Below are 19,605 nucleotides of genomic sequence, written 5' to 3'. Positions count from 1 at the left end.
CCGCATTGCTGTGTGCTTCTTAGGATTTTGTATCAATGCGGAGAGGGCATTGTATGTATAGCTCTGCATTGACATGATTGGTTTAAGGCAGGCGAGGGCGGGGACACAACCTCACAAACTCAATTCCTTGACAACTTTCTTGACAACAGCTCTGCGCTGCTCTGCGAAGCACGAGAAGTATGACACTTTTGTTGGATAATCTATCTATCTATCTTTATTTATATATATATTTATTTATTGTCGGTTATATATAAAGCCCCGCAGAACTGATCGATTTCCGCTAGACGTAAACGCTGCAGTCAAAATGTGCTATATTTTAAAATATCATGAAAACAAAAATGTAAGGTTTGGCATTAGGGTTAGCAGTATGGTTAAGGTTAGGGTAATTTAAGGTTGGGGTTAGGCATTAGGGTTAGGGTTAGCAGTATGGTTAAGGTTGGGGTTAGGCATTAGGGTTAGCAGTATGGTTAAGGTTGGGGTTAGGCATTAGGGTTAGCAGTATGGTTAAGATTAGGCATTAGGGTTAGCAGTATGGTTAAGGTTAGGTATTAGGGTTATCAGCATGGTTAAAGTTAGGCATTAGGGTCAGCAGTATGGTTACGGTTGGGGTTAGTAATTAGGGTCAGCAGTATGGTTACGGTTGGGGTTAGGCATTAGGGTTAGCAGTATGCGTAAAGTTAAATCAGATTTTATGACTGTGTTACTAGCCTGTGCCTCTTAAGGGGAAAGTCATCTGAAAGTAATCCGATTACGTTACTGAGTTTGGGTAATCCAAAGGTTGTTACCGATTTCAATGAATGAACATTTAAACTGATCAACGCTCTCTTTATATAACGGACTTGTTGACTGATTGATCCATTCTACCTTCCATCCTGAAAGGAATTTTATAATATCTGTACATTATAGGAACACTTGTAATTACAAAAGCACAATGATGAATATAAGGTAAGGTCTGGGACAAGGTAGGCATTAGGGTTAGCAGTTAGCCATTAGGGTTAGCAGTGTGGTTAAGGTTATAGATATTATGACTGTGGTACTAAGTTGAACCTCTTGAGGAGAAAGGAATCTAAAAGTAATCAGATTACATTAGTGAGTTTGGGGAATCCAACAGTTATGTTACTGATGACACTTTTAGACAGGTAACTAGTAACCAACAGATTACATTTAGAAAGTAATCAGATTACATTAGTGAGTTTGGGGAATCCAACAGTTATGTTACTGATGACACTTTTAGACAGGTAACTAGTAACTAACAGATTACATTTAGAAAGTAACCTACCCAACCCTGGATACAGTATAAAGGTCTCTCCATGGGTGGGAGATGATCAACACTCTCTTTATATTACTGACTTGTTGACTGATTGATCCATTCATCCTTCCATCCCTCCTCAGCCTTCCTCTCCTCTGAAGACCCAGTGAGGGTGGAGCTCAGTCAGAGAGCTGTTGAGGGACTGGTTAGGAAGAACACTTCTACAGCCAGAGAGGTGAGAGGTCAAAGATGGTAAATATTTATGTCCCCTTAGCGGTTCATCACGTAAGCAAAAGGTAATATGTTCCATCATCCATGTTTATTTACATTAGTGCAAATTGTCCACTGATATTGGTGTAATTTCTCACCCCTTTTGGCTGTATGAAAGTTAATTTCCCCTCAGGCACATTCATTTCTTGAGGGACTGGTTAGGAAGAACACTTCTACAGCCAGAGAGGTGAGAGGTGAGAGGTGAGGGTGAGAGGTCACACAATTCTCCCGTGTTATCTGGTGTCCTGTGTGAACTTAAGCTTCCTCTCTCTCTGGGGACCTGAGCCCTAGGACCATGCCTCAGGACTACTTGGCCTGATGACTCCTTGCAGTCCCCGGTCCACCTGGTTGTGCTGCTGCTCCAATTGTAACTGTTCTGGCTGCGGCTATGCAACCCTGAACTGTTCACCAAACGTGCTACCTTGTCCCAGACCTGCTGTTTTCGACCCTCTCTCTACCGCACCTGTTGTTTCGACCTCAGACTGCTCAGCTAACTACAGATCCTGGTTCGATACCCGGCTGTGCCACAGCCGGACGCGACCGGGGACCCATGAGGCGACACACAAAGCGTCGTCCGGGTTAGGGGAGGGTTTGGCCGGTTGGGATATCCTTGTCCCATTGTGCTCTAGCGACTCCTGTGGTGGTGAAGATCGTTTACATTCTGTTAGAACACTTTATTGTTAAATCTGTGGAGACCACTTCAAGCCCCTGGTAGAGCCGGGGTGGTGTTTACCTCTCCACCACGCCTTCAGCAGGCTGGAAAAGTGGGATTGATCTGTTTGATCCATGTTTGTTTCAGTTTTCAGGAGTTGAATCCTTTGACGTATTGTTGATTAAAAAAAATAATAATTTTCAACATAAATGTACTGGATTGGTTGAAAGCTGATACTAAGTTATATACTATTTTGACACGGTGGAAGATATACTGAATTTATATGGTTTATTGTACTAAAATGGACCAAGATGTGTTGATTTTGCACATATTTGTTGATTGGTCGGCCATTGGGTTAATTTGTTTTGCAATATGTTCAAATCAAATCCAGCTTTATTTATACAGACCATTTCAGACATGGATGCAACACAATGCGTAATAAAAAAACACTATGAAAATAAAAACTGAAATATTTACAACACAACAAACATAAGAGCATAGAAAAACTAAAGAATAACAATAAAACTGAAAGACTAATGATCATTCTAAGGAAAAGACATTGATTAAAATAGTAAGAATATGATGTAATATCCAACCAGAAATAGAAGCTAGTTTTTTTACTACATTGTTAGTAAACAATATAATTGTACCAATAAAATTCAGTTAGTCGCATAAATTGTGATTACTAAATGTTACATTACATTGAAATATTATGAAATATAAAAACCGAATATACTCTGTTGTGTATTGGACATACGCTGTCGTTTTGACAAGTTGCAAATACATCACTGATATCAATTAGAGGGAAATTAGGTTGTACGTGCTGTTGAAACTAACACAACTTAAACAAACACATGGAAATGGGAGATATCTTTTGCCTCACTGGTTAGAGGACAACCTGCAGAAAACAGTCAGCTACATTTTGGAGGGTTGCACTTAATCGTCATTACTCATATCGATATCACGTTGAAATCAATTGGGCGAGAGGGAGAGATGAGGTTTCACGTCCTGTTAAAACAGCTAAAAAAACACACGGAATGTGGGAATAAGGTGTAAATCCATCGGGGCGGCCATAGTGGTTAGAGCGTTGGACTAGTAACCGGAAAGTTGCGAGTTCAAAACCCCCGAGCTGACAAGGTACAAATCTGTCGTTCTGCCCCTGAACAGGCAGTTAACCCACTGTTCCCAGGCCGTCATTGAAAATAAGAATGTGTTCTTAACTGACTTGCCTGGTTAAATAAAGGTAATCCCTGGTTAGAGGACAACTTGTAGAAAACAGCTCGCTACATTTTTGGAGTGTTGCAGTTTGATTCAAGTAGGTCACCAACTCGGGAAGTGAAACGCAACACTTTATTTGTGTTAATGTTAATCATATAAATACTACTCTTTCAATTCAGAGCCTGTAGTTTTCTAATATCCATATCATGCTGAAATGATTAAAATACTCCTTCTACTATGTTAAAGCATTCTACATTATGACATCATTAGAACACTCCTACTACAATGTTAAAACATTCTACATTATGACATCATTAGAACACTCCTACTACAATGTTAAAATATTCTACATTGTGACATCATTTCATTGATATCATGAAACAACTCCTTCATGTATGAATTTTCTGATGTTTAATCAGAGGTCTTTTACCAGCGTAATTCTTGCCACATTGATCACAGCTATGAGGTTTCTCTGTGTGTTCTCTGGTGGGCTATCAGGATATTTGCCTGAGTAAACATCTTCCCAAATATGTACTTAATTTCACCTTTATTTAACCAGGCAAGCCAGTTAAGAACTAATTCTTATTTTCAATGACGGCCTAGGAACAGTGGGTTAACTGCCTTGTTCAGGGGCAGAACGACAGATTTGTACCATGTCAGCACGGGGATTCGAACTTGCATTGATTACAACCACAAGATTTCTATCCTGTGTGTGTTCTCTGGTGTGATATCATGTTCCTTGAGTGAGTAAAACTCCTCCCACATTGATCACAGCTATAAGGCTTTTCTCCTGTGTGTGTTTTCTCGTGTGATTTTAAATTTTGGGACGAAACAAAACTCTTTCCACAGTCAGAGCAGTGGTAAGGTTTCTCTCCTGTGTGTGTTCTCTGGTGTATAGTCAGCTGGCTAAATGAAGTAAAACTCTTGCCACATTGATCACAGCTATAAGGTTTCTCTCAGTGTGCGTTCTCAAATGTACCATCAGGTTGCTTGAGTGACTAAATCTCTTCCCACATTGATCACAGCTATAAGGCTTCTCACCTGTGTGTGTTTTCTGGTGTGATTTTAAATATTGTGAAGAAACAAAACATTTTCCACAGTCAGAGCAGTGGTAAGGTTTCGCTATTGTGTGTGTTCTCTTGTGTGATTTTAAATATTGGGAAGAAACAAAACTCCTTCCACAGTCAGAGCAGTGGTAAGGTTTCTCTCCTGTGTGTATTCTCTGGTGTATAGTCAGTTGGTTAGATGTAGTAAAACTCTTCCCACACCGATCACAGCTATAAGGTTTCTCTCCTGTGTGTGTTCTCTGGTGTGTAGTCAGAATGCTAGATGTAACAAAACTCTTCCCACATTGATCACAACTATACGATTTCTCTCTTGTGTGTGTTTTCTGGTGTGCTTTCAGGCTGCTTGTAACACTAAAACTCTTCCCACATTGATTACAGCTATAAGGTTTCTCTCCTGTATGGATTCTCTGATGTCTTTTAAGGTCTGTTGAAGAGGTGAATCTCTTCCCACAGTCAGAGCAGTGGTGAGATTTCTTTCCTGTGGGTTTCCACTGGTGTTTCTTGAGGTGTTCTGATCTGGGGGACTCTCCTCTGCCTCGTCAGCTTCATGATGTTTTTGAGGCTCCCCAGAGGATCCACGATAGTCCCGTATCTCTCCTGTGTGAACAACAAAGTCAGACAGATGGTTAAAGGCCCAAAGCAGAAATACGAAATATGAAATATGAGCTTAAGGTGATGCCCATGATGTTGTGCATTATGACATCATGGATGAATTCTAGAATATACTATATATCCTAGAAACCTGGTTAAATTGTCATTATGACATCATGGGTGAATACACTGTTTATATGAGCTTAAGGTGATGCCCATGATTACATTTACATTACATTTAAGTCATTTAGCAGACGCTCTTATCCAGAGCGACTTACAAATTGGTGCATTCACCTTATGACATCCAGTGGAACAGCCACTTTACAATAGTGCATCTAAATCTTTTAAGGGGGGTGAGAAGGATTACTTTATCCTATCCTAGGTATTCCTTAAAGAGGTGGGGTTTCAGGTGTCTCCGGAAGGTGGTGATTGACTCCCGCTGTCCTGGCGTCGTGAGGGAGTGTGTCCCACCATTGGGGAGCCAGAGCAGCGAACAGTTTTGACTGGGCTGAGCGGGAACTGTACTTCCTCAGTGGTAGGGAGGCGAGCAGGCCAGAGGTGGATGAACGCAGTGCCCTTGTTTGGGTGTAGGGCCTGATCAGAGCCTGGAGGTACTGAGGTGCCGTTCCCCTCACAGCTCCGTAAGCAAGCACCATGGTCTTGTAGCGGATGCGAGCTTCAACTGGAAGCCAGTGGAGAGAGCGGAGGAGCGGGGTGACGTGAGAGAACTTGGGAAGGTTGAACACCAGACGGGCTGCGGCGTTCTGGATGAGTTGTAGGGGTTTAATGGCACAGGCAGGGAGCCCAGCCAACAGCGAGTTGCAGTAATCCAGACGGGAGATGACAAGTGCCTGGATTAGGACCTGCGCCGCTTCCTGTGTGAGGCAGGGTCGTACTCTGCGGATGTTGTAGAGCATGAACCTACAGGAACGGGCCACCGCCTTGATGTTAGTTGAGAACGACAGGGTGTTGTCCAGGATCACGCCAAGGTTCTTAGCGCTCTGGGAGGAGGACACAATGGAGTTGTCAACCGTGATGGCGAGATCATGGAACGGGCAGTCCTTCCCGGGAGGAAGAGCAGCTCCGTCTTGCCGAGGTTCAGCTTGAGGTGGTGATCCGTCATCCACACTGATATGTCTGCCAGACATGCAGAGATGCGATTCACCACCTGGTCATCAGAAGGAGGAAAGGAGAAGATTAATTGTGTGTCGTCTGCATAGCAATGATAGGAGAGACCATGTGAGGTTATGACAGAGCCAAGTGACTTGGTGTATAGCGAGAATAGGAGAGGGCCTAGAACAGAGCCCTGGGGACACCAGTGGTGAGAGCGCGTGGAGAGGAGACAGATTCTCGCCACGCCACCTGGTAGGAGCGACCTGTCAGGTAGGACGCAATCCAAGCGTGGGCCGCGCCGGAGATGCCCAACTCGGAGAGGGTGGAGAGGAGGATCTGATGGTTCACAGTATCGAAGGCAGCCGATAGGTCTAGAAGGATGAGAGCAGAGGAGAGAGAGTTAGCTTTAGCAGTGCGGAGCGCCTCCGTGATACAGAGAAGAGCAGTCTCAGTTGAATGACTAGTCTTGAAACCTGACTGATTTGGATCAAGAAGGTCATTCTGAGAGAGATAGCGGGAGAGCTGGCCAAGGACGGCACGTTCAAGAGTTTTGGAGAGAAAAGAAAGAAGGGATACTGGTCTGTAGTTGTTGACATCGGAGGGATCGAGTGTAGGTTTTTTCAGAAGGGGTGCAACTCTCGCTCTCTTGAAGACGGAAGGGACGTAGCCAGCGGTCAGGGATGAGTTGATGAGCGAGGTGAGGTAAGGGAGAAGGTCTCCGGAAATAGTCTGGAGAAGAGAGGAGGGGATAGGGTCGAGCGGGCAGGTTTATGATTGATTTACGTCTGTAATTAATGTTTAAAAGCTTTTCACTTCCTGATGGGCAGGTGGGATGTTAGCATCCCACTTGGTCAACATCCGGTGAAATTGCAGAGCACGAAATTCAAACTGAAGGATTATAAATACTTAACTTTCATAAAGTCACACATCAAAATAAAGCTTAACTTCTTGTTAATCCAGCCGCTGTGTCAGATTTCCAAAGGCTTTACGGCGAAAGCAAACCGTGCGATTATCTGCGGACAGCGCCCCGCATACAAAAGCATGAAAAACATATTTCAACCTGGCAGGTGCGCCACGAAAGTCAGAAATAGCGATAGAATAAATGCCTTACCTTTGACAATCTTCTTCTGTTGGCACTCCAAAAGGTCCCAGATACATCACAAATGGCACTTTTGTTCGATAATGTCCTCTATATCCATAAAAACTCAGTTTAGCTGGCGCGCTTCAGTCAATAATCCATAATAATAATAATCCATATATATATATGAGAGAGATGTTATCTAGTTATGGATGTGGTATGTATTTGTAGTATATCTGTTATCTAGTTCTAGTATATCTGTTATCTAGTTCTAGTTGCAGTATATCTGTTATCTAGTTCTAGTTGCAGTATATCTGTTATCTAGTTGCAGTATATCTGTTATCTAGTTCTAGTTGCAGTATATCTGTTATCTAGTTGCAGTATATCTGTTATCTAGTTCTAGTTGCCGTATATCTGTTATCTAGTTGCAGTATATCTGTTATCTAGTTCTAGTTGCAGTATATCTGTTATCTAGTTCTAGTTGCAGTATATCTGTTATCTAGTTCTAGTTGCAGTATATCTGTTATCTAGTTCTAGTTGCAGTATATCTGTTATCTAGTTCTAGTTGCAGTATATCTGTTATCTAGTTCTAGTTGCAGTATATATGTTATCTAGTTCTAGTTGCAGTATATCTGTTATCTAGTTCTAGTTGCAGTATATCTGTTATCTAGTTCTAGTTGCAGTATATCTGTTATCTAGTTCTAGTTGCAGTATATCTGTTATCTAGTTGCAGTATATCTGTTATCTAGTTGCAGTATATCTGTTATCTAGTTGCAGTATATCTGTTATCTAGTTGCAGTATATCTGTTATCTAGTTGCAGTATATCTGTTATCTAGTTGCAGTACATCTGTTATCTAGTTGCAGTACATCTGTTATCTAGTTGCAGTACATATGTTATCTAGTTGCAGTACATATGTTATCTAGTTGCAGTATATCTGTTATCTTATGATAGTCCCACTAAGCACAAACCAGGTTGGATGGCGCATTGCTGTGGTAGCCATGCTGTTAAGTGTGCCTTGAATTCTAAATAAATCACCAGCAAAGCACCCCCACTCCATCACACCTCCGCCTCCATGCTTCACAGTGGGAACCACACATGCAGAGATCATCCATTCACCTACTCTGCATCTCACAAAGACACGGCTGTTGGAACCAAAAATCTCAAATTTGGACTCATCAGACCAAAGGACAGATTTCCATCCGTCTAATGTCCATTGCTTGTGTTTCTTGGCCCAAGTAAGACTCTTCTTCTTGTTATTGGTCTCCTTTAGTAGTGGTTTCTTTGCAGCAATTCGACCATTAAGGCCTGATTTCACACAATCTCCTCTGAACAGTTGATGTTGAGATGTGTCTGTTACTTGAACTCTGTGAAGCATTTATTTGGGCTGCAATCTGCGGTGCAGTTAATTGCCCATTTCTGAGGCTAGTAACTCTAATGAACTTATCCTCTGCAGCAGAGGTAACTCTGGGTCTTCCTTTCCTGTGGCGGTCCTCATGAGAGCCAGTTTCATCATAGCGCTTGATGGTTTTTGCGACTGCACTTGAAGAAACTTTCAAAGTTTTTAAGTTTTCCAGATTGACTGACATTCATGTCTTAAAATAATGATGGACTGTCGTTTCTCTTTGCTTATTTGAGCTGTTCTTGCCATAATATGGGCTTGGTCGTTTACAAAATAGGGCTGTGTCCGGTATACCACCCCTACCTTGTCCGGTATACCACCCCTACCTTGTCCGGTATACCACCCCTACCTTGTCACAACACAACTGATTGGCTCAAACACATTAAGAAGGAAGAAATTCCACAAATTAACTTAACGAGGCACACCTGTTAATTCAAATGCATTCCAGGTGACTACCTCATGAAGCTGGTTGAGAGAATGCCAAGAGTATGCAAACGCTGTCATCAAGGCAAAGGGTGTCTACTTTGAAGAGTTGAAAATATAAATATATTTGGATTTGTTTAACACTTTTTGGTTACTACATGATTCCATATGTGTTATTTCATAGTGTTGATGACTTCACTATTATTCTACAACGTAGAAAATAGTAAAAATAAAGAAAAAGCCTTGAATGAGTAGGTGCGTCCAAATTTTGACTGGTACTGATTTATAAAGCCTTTATACAGGCATATTCAACAGTTAGGCAATTGATTATAGACCTAATGAAGTTGCGGTTTGCTCTCTCCTCTTAGAAAATGAAGCTAAAACCAATTCATCCCTAAGGTGTTCGATGGGGTTGAGGTCAGGGCTCTGTGCAGGCAAGTCAAGTTCATCCACACCAAACCTCGACAAACCAATTCTGTTCGGATTTCGCTTTATGCACAGGGGGCATTGTCATGCTGCAACAGGAAAGAGCCTTCCACAAACTGTTCCCAAAACTGTTGGAAGCACAGAATCATCTAGAATGTCAGAATGCCGTAGCACTAAGATTTCCTTCACTGGAACTAAGGGGCCCGAACCATGAAAAAACATCATTATTCCTCTTCCACCAAACTTTACAGTTTAATGAACTACAGTGGGGCAAAGAAGTATTGCACGGCTGTGTTCTCGATTTTATTCACCAGTCAGCAACGGATGTGGCTGAAATAGCCGAATCCACAAATTAGAATAGCTGTTTCCACAAAATGTTGTATATGTAGCGTATTTGCGACTGCTCTACAAAAATAAATCACGGTCAACAAAACAGCCCAACAATCGACCAGTAGAATACGGTCAGCCCTAAAAAAAAATGTCTGAATATTATACAATGACTTATCAACAGCTCTAACAACTTGACCCCCACAGGAAATCTACACTGGTGATTCTAGAATATACTATATATCCTAGAAACCTGGTTAAACTATCATTATGACATCATGGATGGATTCCAGAATATACTATATATCCTAGAAACCTGGTTAAACTATCATTATGACATCATGGGTGAATTCTAGAATATATTATATATCCTAGACAATTTGACTCCCACAGGAAACCTACACTGGTAGTTATGGAAAGACCCATATACTGTAAAGCCATTGATTACTGAAGAATATAACTTATAAATGCCTCAAATGTTTCAACCGTATTACCCCACCAGAAACCACAACATAAGCTCGTATAACACCACTGTTTGTAATAAAGCACTATATCCTAGAAACCTGGTTAAACTGTCATCATGACATCATGGATGAATTCTAGAATATACTATATATCCTAGAAACCTGGTTAAACTGTCATTATGACATCATGGATGAATTCTAGAATATACTATATATCCTAGAAACCTGGTTAAACTGTCATTATGACATCATGGATGAATTCTAGAATATACTATATATCCTAGAAACCTGGTTAAACTGTCATTATGACATCATGGATGAATTCTAGAATATACTATATATCCTAGAAACCTGGTTAAACTGTCATTATGACATCATGGATGAATTCTAGAATATACTATATATCCTAGAAACCTGGTTAAACTGTCATTATGACATCATGGATGAATTCTAGAATATACTATATATCCTAGAAACCTGGTTAAACTATCATTATGACCGTATGGATGAATTCTAGAATATATTATATATCCTAGAAACCTGGTTAAACTATCATTATGACATCATGGATGAATTCTACAATATACTATATAGCCTAGAAACCTGGTTAAACTATCATTATGACATCATGGATGAATTCTAGAATATACTATATAGCCTAGAAACCTGGTTAAACTATCATTATGACATCATGGATGAATTCTACAATATACTATATATCCTAGAAACCTGGTTAAACTATCATTATGACATCATGGATGAATTCTAGAATATACTATATATCCTAGAAACCTGGTTAAACTATCATTATGACATCATGGATGAATTCTAGAATATACTATATATCCTAGAAACCTGGTTAAACTATAATTATGACATCATGGATGAATTCTACAATATACTATATATCCTAGAAACCTGGTTAAATTATCACTATGACCTCATGGATGAATTCTAGAATATACTATATATCCTAGAAACCTGGTTAAACTATCATTATGACATCATGGATGAATTCTAGAATATATTATATATCCTAGAAACCTGGTTAAACTATCATTATGACATCATGGATGAATTCTAGAATATACTATATAGCCTAGAAACCTGGTTAAACTATCATTATGACATCATGGATGAATTCTAGAATATACTATATAGCCTAGAAACCTGGTTAAACGATCATTATGACATCATGGATGAATTCTACAATATACTATATATCCTAGAAACCTGGTTAAACTATCATTATGACATCATGGATGAATTCTAGAATATACTATATAGCCTAGAAACCTGGTTAAACTATCATTATGACATCATGGATGAATTCTAGAATATACTATATATCCTAGAAACCTGGTTAAACTATCATTATGACATCATGGATGAATTCCAGAATATACTATATATCCTAGAAACCTGGTTAAACTATCATTATGACATCATGGATGAATTCCAGAATATACTATATATCCTAGAAACCTGGTTAAAACTATCATTTTGATCCTTATTGACGGCCAGTCCTTGTACTCATAGTGCGGTGAATTCAGGGGGAGCCAACACCTTATAACTGTTACCCCAAGATGTCTGAACTTCTTGACGAGGTCGCTAGGGTTACGGTTTCTACAATATCGTTCTCTATGAATTTGAGAGTGGTTACACTTCTCCTTCCCCCATCCCTCAGCTGTTAACCAAGTCTCTGGGCAGCCATTTTGTTGCTGCTTAAAAAACCCACACAACCCAGCAATCTGCAGTTCAACCAATAACAAAGCTGTAATTACACCACTATTTTGGTAATAAGATGGATGGGGCTGGAGAAATGTAACTACTCTCAAATTCATAGACAGACCTATGGATGCAAGGACTGACCATCCATGATATCAACATTATAGTTTTAACCATGTTGAGGCTATACAGTGTTGGTTTACATTGTTTTTAATCATTGGATTAAAAAAAAGCTTATTTGGGGTTCTGATGGGGTACAACAGTTGAACTAACCTCATGAGGCATGTGTTATATTCTTCAAGAATCAATGGCTATAAATTAATAATTTAAAAGTCAAAATATGGATATAGCAACTACAGACTTCCCCTTTAACACCACACATCAGTCCAACAACTGCAGAGTTTGTGCCTCTGTATTTAAGACAGTACTTACTAGTGTTAATCAGGGAACGGTTTCTCAAAACCATCTTATGGTTAAGTTCATCGTTAGAACCATTGGATGCCTTGATTTGCTTTTGGGAAACCGGGCCCAGATATCCAGTTTCCTCCTCCTTTTTCGACGTGACAGTCATCTCCCCATCCTCCTCTTTCTCTCCCTCCTCTTTTTAATTGTAACATCCTCCTCTTCTTTCACTGAAACGTCTTTCTCTTCTTCTTTCACGGTAACAGCCTCACCATCTCCTTGTTTTTGTATTGTAACAGCCTCCTCTTCCTCCTCCTCTTTCACCAGAGCTTCTTTCTCCGTCCAGCAGACCTCCTCTTCTTTAACTGGAGGAGAGCAGCTTAGTGAACTCATGGTCGGGGATGTTAGATAGCTAGGCTAATGCTAACTTAACCAGCCAGCTAGATGACTAATAACAACACCGTAAATATGAAATTAAATGGGATAACTAACAAGGCGACAGAAGTGGTTTTAAAACACAGTGGCTAATATACACGAAAGCGTCTACAGAGCTTTATTGGTTCGTCTATGTTGTCTATCAAGCTACGGAGGTGTCTGTCTGACTGTTGTTGCTGTTGAAAGAAGCGTTCCGTCCACTACATTATACGTCACACCAGCAGCATCGCCTTAAAGTCTCAGACCGCCATCTGCTGACTGGAGTGGGTAACGCAGTTGAGAGAAAATGTATATTTTATTTTCAGACAAAATGTTAATGGGTAGGAAGCATGAGTTTTTACTCACCAATGTAACAACACTGTGTGGTTAAAGACTTAGTACATGAGTTGCAGACATGATCTGGTTACCTATAAGAACAAACAGGGTATCTTCTAAACTTCCCACAATTCACTATTTCTCAACGTAATGTGGATATAGTCTGTGCTACTGAGTTCATATTGTAAGTATATGCATGTCCCTTAAGGTCCTTGTGTAATTGTAATGTGATATTGTACCCCCTAGCCCCGCCCCCAGCCCCACCCCTAGCTCGATTGTCCATTGTTTATAATCTATATATACTTGTGTTCTCTCATGTACTTTATGTATTGATTTGTTGTTAATAATACAAATAAAAAATAAAAGTAAAAAACTATAAATAAAACATTAAAATAAAAAAAGAGTTGATATCCTAGTAAACCGTCCCCATTACATTAGGAAACCTGTTGTAATGAACACTTATGAGTATGATGGGCGGAATCTTCTGGACTTTACTACCTTAAATAAATAATACTTTTAAGATCAATTGGATAAAACAATTCCTAAGAAGACCCACTTCTATGTGAAATTGTATTCCTCATCATGTCTTCTCTACTCTTGGTGGCCTTAACTTCATGTTGTAATTTTAATATTGACAAAGTTCCAGTGAAATTGGAACTTTGCATTTCTCTACGGCTGGTCAGCAGGTTTTCTTGTCATGGTCCTTAATTTATATGCATAATTTTTCTCCTCACAGATATTATATATGGAATATATGGAATAATCGGGATTTATTGTATGAAAATACGTCTTTATTTTTAGAATATTGGTTCTGAAATAACATCCTATTGGTGAGACAACTGGTAAATGCAGAGGGTCTTTAACTCAGTTATAAGGAATTCGTATCACTTTACAAGGTCCCTGTAACACCGAAAGATTTTGCAATAGTTTTAGATGCCATTCCCTCAGGTGTTGTTTTAGTATTCAGGAATGTGTCAAGACCTCAGAACCTTCTATTGACCCTGTTGACTCATCAGTAGGAAAGACCCCCTCAGAGCCTACCTTCTATTGACCCTGTTGACTCATCAGTAGGAAAGACCTGACCCTCAGAGCCTACCTTCTATTGACCCTGTTGACTCATCAGTAGGAAAGACCCCCTCAGAGCCTACCTTCTATTGACCCTGTTGACTCATCAGTAGGAAAGACCTGACCCTCAGAGCCTACCTTCTATTGACCCTGTTGACTCATCAGTAGGAAAGACCTGACCCTCAGAGCCTACCTTCTATTGACCCTGTTGACTCATCAGTAGGAAAGACCTGACCCTCAGAGCCTACCTTCTATTGACCCTGTTGACTCATCAGTAGGAAAGACCTGACCCTCAGAGCCTACCTTCTATTGACCCTGTTGACTCATCAGTAGGAAAGACCTGACCCTCAGAGCCTACCTTCTATTGACCCTGTTGACTCATCAGTAGGAAAGACCTGACCCTCAGAGCCTACCTTCTATTGACCCTGTTGACTCATCAGTAGGAAAGACCTGACCCTCAGAGCCTACCTTCTATTGACCCTGTTGACTCATCAGTAGGAAAGACCTGACCCTCAGAGCCTACCTTCTATTGACCCTGTTGACTCATCAGTAGGAAAGACCTGACCCTCAGAGCCTACCTTCTATTGACCCTGTTGACTCATCAGTAGGAAAGACCTGACCCTCAGAGCCTACCTCCTATTGACCCTGTTGACTCATCAGTAGGAAAGACCTGACCCTCAGAGCCTACCTTCTATTGACCCTGTTGACTCATCAGTAGGAAAGACCTGACCCTCAGAGCCTACCTCTATTGACCCTGTTGACTCATCAGTAGGAAAGACCTGACCCTCAGAGCCTACCTTCTATTGACCCTGTTGACTCATCAGTAGGAAAGACCTGACCCTCAGAGCCTACCTTCTGACCCTTGACCCTGTTGACTCATCAGTAGGAAAGACCTGACCCTCAGAGCCTACCTTCTATTGACCCTGTTGACTCATCAGTAGGAAAGACCTGACCCTCAGAGCCTACCTTCTATTGACCCTGTTGACTCATCAGTAGGAAAGACCTGACCCTCAGAGCCTACCTTCTATTGACCCTGTTGACTCATCAGTAGGAAAGACCTGACCCTCAGAGCCTACCTTCTATTGACCCTGTTGACTCATCAGTAGGAAAGACCTGACCCTCAGAGCCTACCTTCTATTGACCCTGTTGACTCATCAGTAGGAAAGACCTGACCCTCTGAGCCTACCTTCTATTGACCCTGTTGACTCATCAGTAGGAAAGACCTGACCCTCAGAGCCTACCTTCTATTGACCTTGTTGACATTTACATTACATTTAAGTCTTTTAGCAGACGCTCTTATCCAGGGCGACTTACAAAGTGGTGCATTCACCTTATGAGATCCAGTGGAACAGTCACTTTACAATAGTGCATCTAAATCTTAAAAGGGGGGTGTGAGAAGGATTACTTATCCTATCCTAGGTATTCCTTAACCTGTTAGACCTATAGGGGCAGTATTTCATTTTTGGATAAAAAGACGTGCCCGTTTTTAGCGCAATATTTTGTCACGAAAAGATGCTCGACTATGCTTGGTAGTTTTGGAAAGAAGACACTCTGACGTTTCCAGAACTGCAAAGATTTTCACTGTGAGTGCCATAGAACAATATCTACAGGCAAAACCAAGATGTTTGAGTGACCAGGAAATCAACAGGATTTCTGAAGGCACGTTTTCCATGATCTCCTTATATGGCTGTGAATGCGACAGGAATGAACGGACACTTCCTATCGTTTCCCCAGGTGTCTGCAGCATTGTGACGTATTTGTAGGCATATCATTGGAAGATTGGCCATAAGAGCCTACAATTACCAAGTGTCCCGCATGGTGTCTGCGTGGAAATTGGTGCGCAAAAGTCAGGTCCCAGTATTTTTCCATCCGAATCAGAGAAGAATGCACGCTTCTAGGACTGGCATTTCAATGAAGAGATATATGACAAAACACCTTGAGGATTGATTCAAACAACGTTTTCCATGTTTCAGTCGATATTATGGAGTTAATTCGGAAAAAAAATTCGACGTTTAGGTGACTGAATTTTCGGTTAGTTTCGGTAGCCAAATGCATAGTAACAAAACGGAACGTTGTGTCCTACACAAGCATCTTTCAGGAAAAACTGGACATCTGCTATGTAACTGAGAGTCTCCTCATTGAAACATCTGAAGTTCTTCAAAGGTAAATTATTTTATTTGATCCCTTTGCTGGTTTTTGTGAATGTTGCGTGCTAAATGCTAACGCTAAATGCTAAGCTAGCTATCACCACTCTTACACAAATTATTGATTTTCTCTGGTTCTAAAGCATATTTTGAAAATCTGAGACGACAGGATTGTTAAGAAAAGGATAAGCTTGAGGACAGGCATATTTATTTCATTTATTTTGCAATTTTCAGAAATCGCTAATGTTGCGTTATGGTAATGAGCTTGAGGCTGTAGTCACAATCCCGGATCCGGGATGGGGCGGCCTAACAGGTTAAAGAGGTAAGGTTTCAGGTGTCTCCGGAAGGTGGTGATTGACTCCGCTGTCCTGGCGTCGTGAGGGAGTTTGTTCCACCATTGGGGGGCCAGAGCAGCGAACAGTTTTGACTGGGCTGAGCGGGAACTGTACTTCCTCAGTGGTAGGGAGTCGAGCAGGCCAGAGGTGGATGAACGCAGTGCCCTTGTTTGGGTGTAGGGCCTGATCAGAGCCTGGAGGTACTGAGGTGCCGTTCCCCTCACAGCTCCGTAGGCAAGCACCATGGTCTTGTAGCGGATGCGAGCTTCAACTGGAAGCCAGTGGAGAGAGCGGAGGAGCGGGGTGACGTGAGAGAACTTGGGAAGGTTGAACACCAGACGGGCTGCGGCGTTCTGGATGAGTTGTAGGGGTTTAATGGCACAGGCAGGGAGCCCAGCCAACAGCGAGTTGCAGTAATCCAGACGGGAGATGACAAGTGCCTGGATTAGGACCTGCGCCGCTTCCTGTGTGAGGCAGGGTCGTACTCTGGGATGTTGTAGAGCATGAACCTACAGGAACGGGCCACCGCCTTGATGTTAGTTGAGAACGACAGGGTGTTGTCCAGGATCATGCCAAGGTTCTTAGCGCTCTGGGAGGAGGACACAATGGAGTTGTCAACCGTGATGGCGAGATCATGGAACGGGCAGTCCTTCCCCGGGAGGAAGAGCAGCTCCGTCTTGCCGAGGTTCAGCTTGAGGTGGTGATCCGTTATCCACACTGATATGTCTGCCAGACATGCAGAGATGCGATTCGCCACCTGGTCATCAGAAGGGGGAAAGGAGAAGATGAATTGTGTGTCGTCTGCATAGCAATGATAGGAGAGACCATATGAGGTTATGACAGAGCCAAGTGACTTGGTGTATAGCGAGAATAGGAGAGGGCCTAGAACAGAGCCCTGGGGGACACCAGTGGTGAGAGCGCGTGGTGAGGAGACAGATTCTCGCCACGCCACCTGGTAGGAGCGACCTGTCAGGTAGGACGCAATCCAAGCGTGGGCCGCTCCGGAGATGCCCAACTCGGAGAGGGTGGAGAGGAGGATCTGATGGTTCACAGTATCGAAGGCAGCCAATAGGTCTAGAAGGATGAGAGCAGAGGAAGAGAGAGTTAGCTTTAGCGGTGCGGAGCGCCTCCGTGATACAGAGAAGAGCAGTCTCAGTTGAATGACTAGTCTTGAAACCTGACTGATTTGGATCAAGAAGGTCATTCTGAGAGAGATAGCGGGAGAGCTGGCCAAGGACGGCACGTTCAAGAGTTTTGGAGAGAAAAGAAAGAAGGGATACTGGTCTGTAGTTGTTGACATCGGAGGGATCGAGTGTAGGTTTTTCAGAAGGGGGTGCAACTCTCGCTCTCTTGAAGACGGAAGGGACGTAGCCAGCGGTCAGGGATGAGTTGATGAGCGAGGTGAGGTAAGGGAGAAGGTCTCCGGAAATGGTCTGGAGAAGAGAGGAGGGGATAGGGTCAAGCGGGCAGGTTGTTGGGCGGCCGGCCGTCACAAGACGCGAGATTTCATCTGGAGAGAGAGGGGAGAAAGAGGTCAGAGCACAGGGTAGGGCAGTGTGAGCAGAACCAGCGGTGTCGTTTGACTTAGCAAACGAGGATCGGATGTCGTCGGCCTTCTTTTCAAAATGGTTGACGAAGTCATCTGCAGAGAGGGAGGAGGGGGGAGGATTCAGGAGGGAGGAGAAGGTGGCAAAGAGCTTCCTAGGGTTAGAGGCAGATGCTTGGAATTTAGAGTGGTAGAAAGTGGCTTTAGCAGCAGAGACAGAGGAGGAAAATGTAGAGAGGAGGGAGTGAAAGGATGCCAGGTCCGCAGGGAGGCGAGTTTTCCTCCATTTCCGCTCGGCTGCCCGGAGCCCTGTTCTGTGAGCTCGCAATGAGTCGTCGAGCCACGGAGCAGGAGGGGAGGACCGAGCCGGCCTGGAGGATAGGGGGCATAGAGAGTCAAAGGATGCAGAAAGGGAGGAGAGGAGGGTTGAGGAGGCAGAATCAGGAGATAGGTTGGAGAAGGTTTGAGCAGAGGGAAGAGATGATAGGATGGAAGAGGAGAGAGTAGCGGGGGAGAGAGAGCGAAGGTTGGGACGGCGCGATACCATCCGAGTAGGGGCAGTGTGGGAAGTGTTGGATGAGAGCGAGAGGGAAAAGGATACAAGATAGTGGTCGGAGACTTGGAGGCGAGTTGCAATGAGGTTAGTGGAAGAACAGCATCTAGTAAAGATGAGGTCGAGCGTATTGCCTGCCTTGTGAGTAGGGGGGAAGGTGAGAGGGTGAGGTCAAAAGAGGAGAGGAGGGAAAGAAGGAGGCAGAGAGGAATGAGTCAAAGGTAGACGTGGGAGGTTAAAGTCGCCCAGAACTGTGAGAGGTGAGCCGTCCTCAGGAAAGGAGCTTATCAAGGCATCAAGCTCATTGATGAACTCTCCGAGGGAACCTGGAGGGCGATAAATGATAAGGATGTTAAGCTTGAAAGGGCTGGTAACTGTGACAGCATGGAATTCAAAGGAGGCGATAGACAGATGGGTAAGGGGAGAAAGAGAGAATGACCACTTGGGAGAGATGAGGATCCCGGTGCCACCACCCCGCTGACCAGAAGCTCTCGGGGTGTGCGAGAACACGTGGGCGGACAAAGAGAGAGCAGTAGGAGTGGCAGTGTTATCTGTGGTGATCCATGTTTCCGTCAGTGCCAAGAAGTCGAGGGACTGGAGGGAGGCATAGGCTGAGATGAACTCTGCCTTGTTGGCCGCAGATTGGCAGTTCCAGAGGCTACCGGAGACCTGGAACTCCACGTGGGTCGTGCGCGCTGGGACCACCAGATTAGGGTGGCCGCGGCCACGCGGTGTGGAGCGTTTGTATGGTCTGTGCAGAGAGGAAAGAACAGGGATAGACAGACACATAGTTGACAGGCTAC

The 19,605-nt window shown here is 42.9% G+C and overlaps 1 protein-coding gene and 1 long non-coding RNA gene across 2 annotated transcripts; one reads left to right on the top strand and one right to left on the bottom strand.

The window, feature by feature from the left end:
* The first annotated feature begins 4 nt into the window (after nucleotides 1-4).
* On the top strand, nucleotides 5-2,014 carry LOC127924663 (uncharacterized). Its single transcript, XR_008118547.1, has 3 exons — nucleotides 5-177; nucleotides 1,393-1,484; nucleotides 1,805-2,014. It is a non-coding gene; the product is annotated as an uncharacterized LOC127924663 (long non-coding RNA).
* A 2,252-nt stretch (nucleotides 2,015-4,266) lies between these two features.
* LOC127924655 (zinc finger protein 391-like) lies at nucleotides 4,267-17,482 on the bottom strand. The gene is made up of 3 exons (XM_052509364.1): nucleotides 17,213-17,482; nucleotides 5,497-5,968; nucleotides 4,267-4,995 (listed from the first exon to the last, which is right to left on the bottom strand). The coding sequence occupies exons 1-3, from the start codon at nucleotides 17,272-17,274 to the stop codon at nucleotides 4,288-4,290; spliced, it is 1,242 nt and encodes a 413-aa protein (XP_052365324.1). The 5' UTR covers nucleotides 17,275-17,482; the 3' UTR covers nucleotides 4,267-4,287.
* Nucleotides 17,483-19,605: the final 2,123 nt, after the last annotated feature.

The sequence above is a fragment of the Oncorhynchus keta genome, unplaced genomic scaffold (assembly GCF_023373465.1).
Source record: "Oncorhynchus keta strain PuntledgeMale-10-30-2019 unplaced genomic scaffold, Oket_V2 Un_contig_4398_pilon_pilon, whole genome shotgun sequence".
NCBI lineage: Eukaryota > Metazoa > Chordata > Actinopteri > Salmoniformes > Salmonidae > Oncorhynchus > Oncorhynchus keta.
Note: the sequence above shows the minus strand (reverse complement) of the source record. Positions and strands in the feature narration are given on the sequence as shown.

Bases quoted from the DNA above. Each gene is read 5' to 3' on its own strand.
- LOC127924655 (XM_052509364.1), bottom strand. From the start codon at position 17,274: ATGATCCTGGACAACACCCTGTCGTTCTCAACTAACATCAAGGCGGTG. The intron at 5,969-17,212 runs GTTCATGCTCTA...CCGTTCCTGTAG, and splicing joins GCGGTGGCCCGTTCCTGTAG to GTTCATGCTCTACAACATCC. The intron at 4,996-5,496 runs GCCAGGACAGCG...TCATGAAGCTGA, and splicing joins GGGACACACTCCCTCACGAC to CGAGGCAGAGGAGAGTCCCC.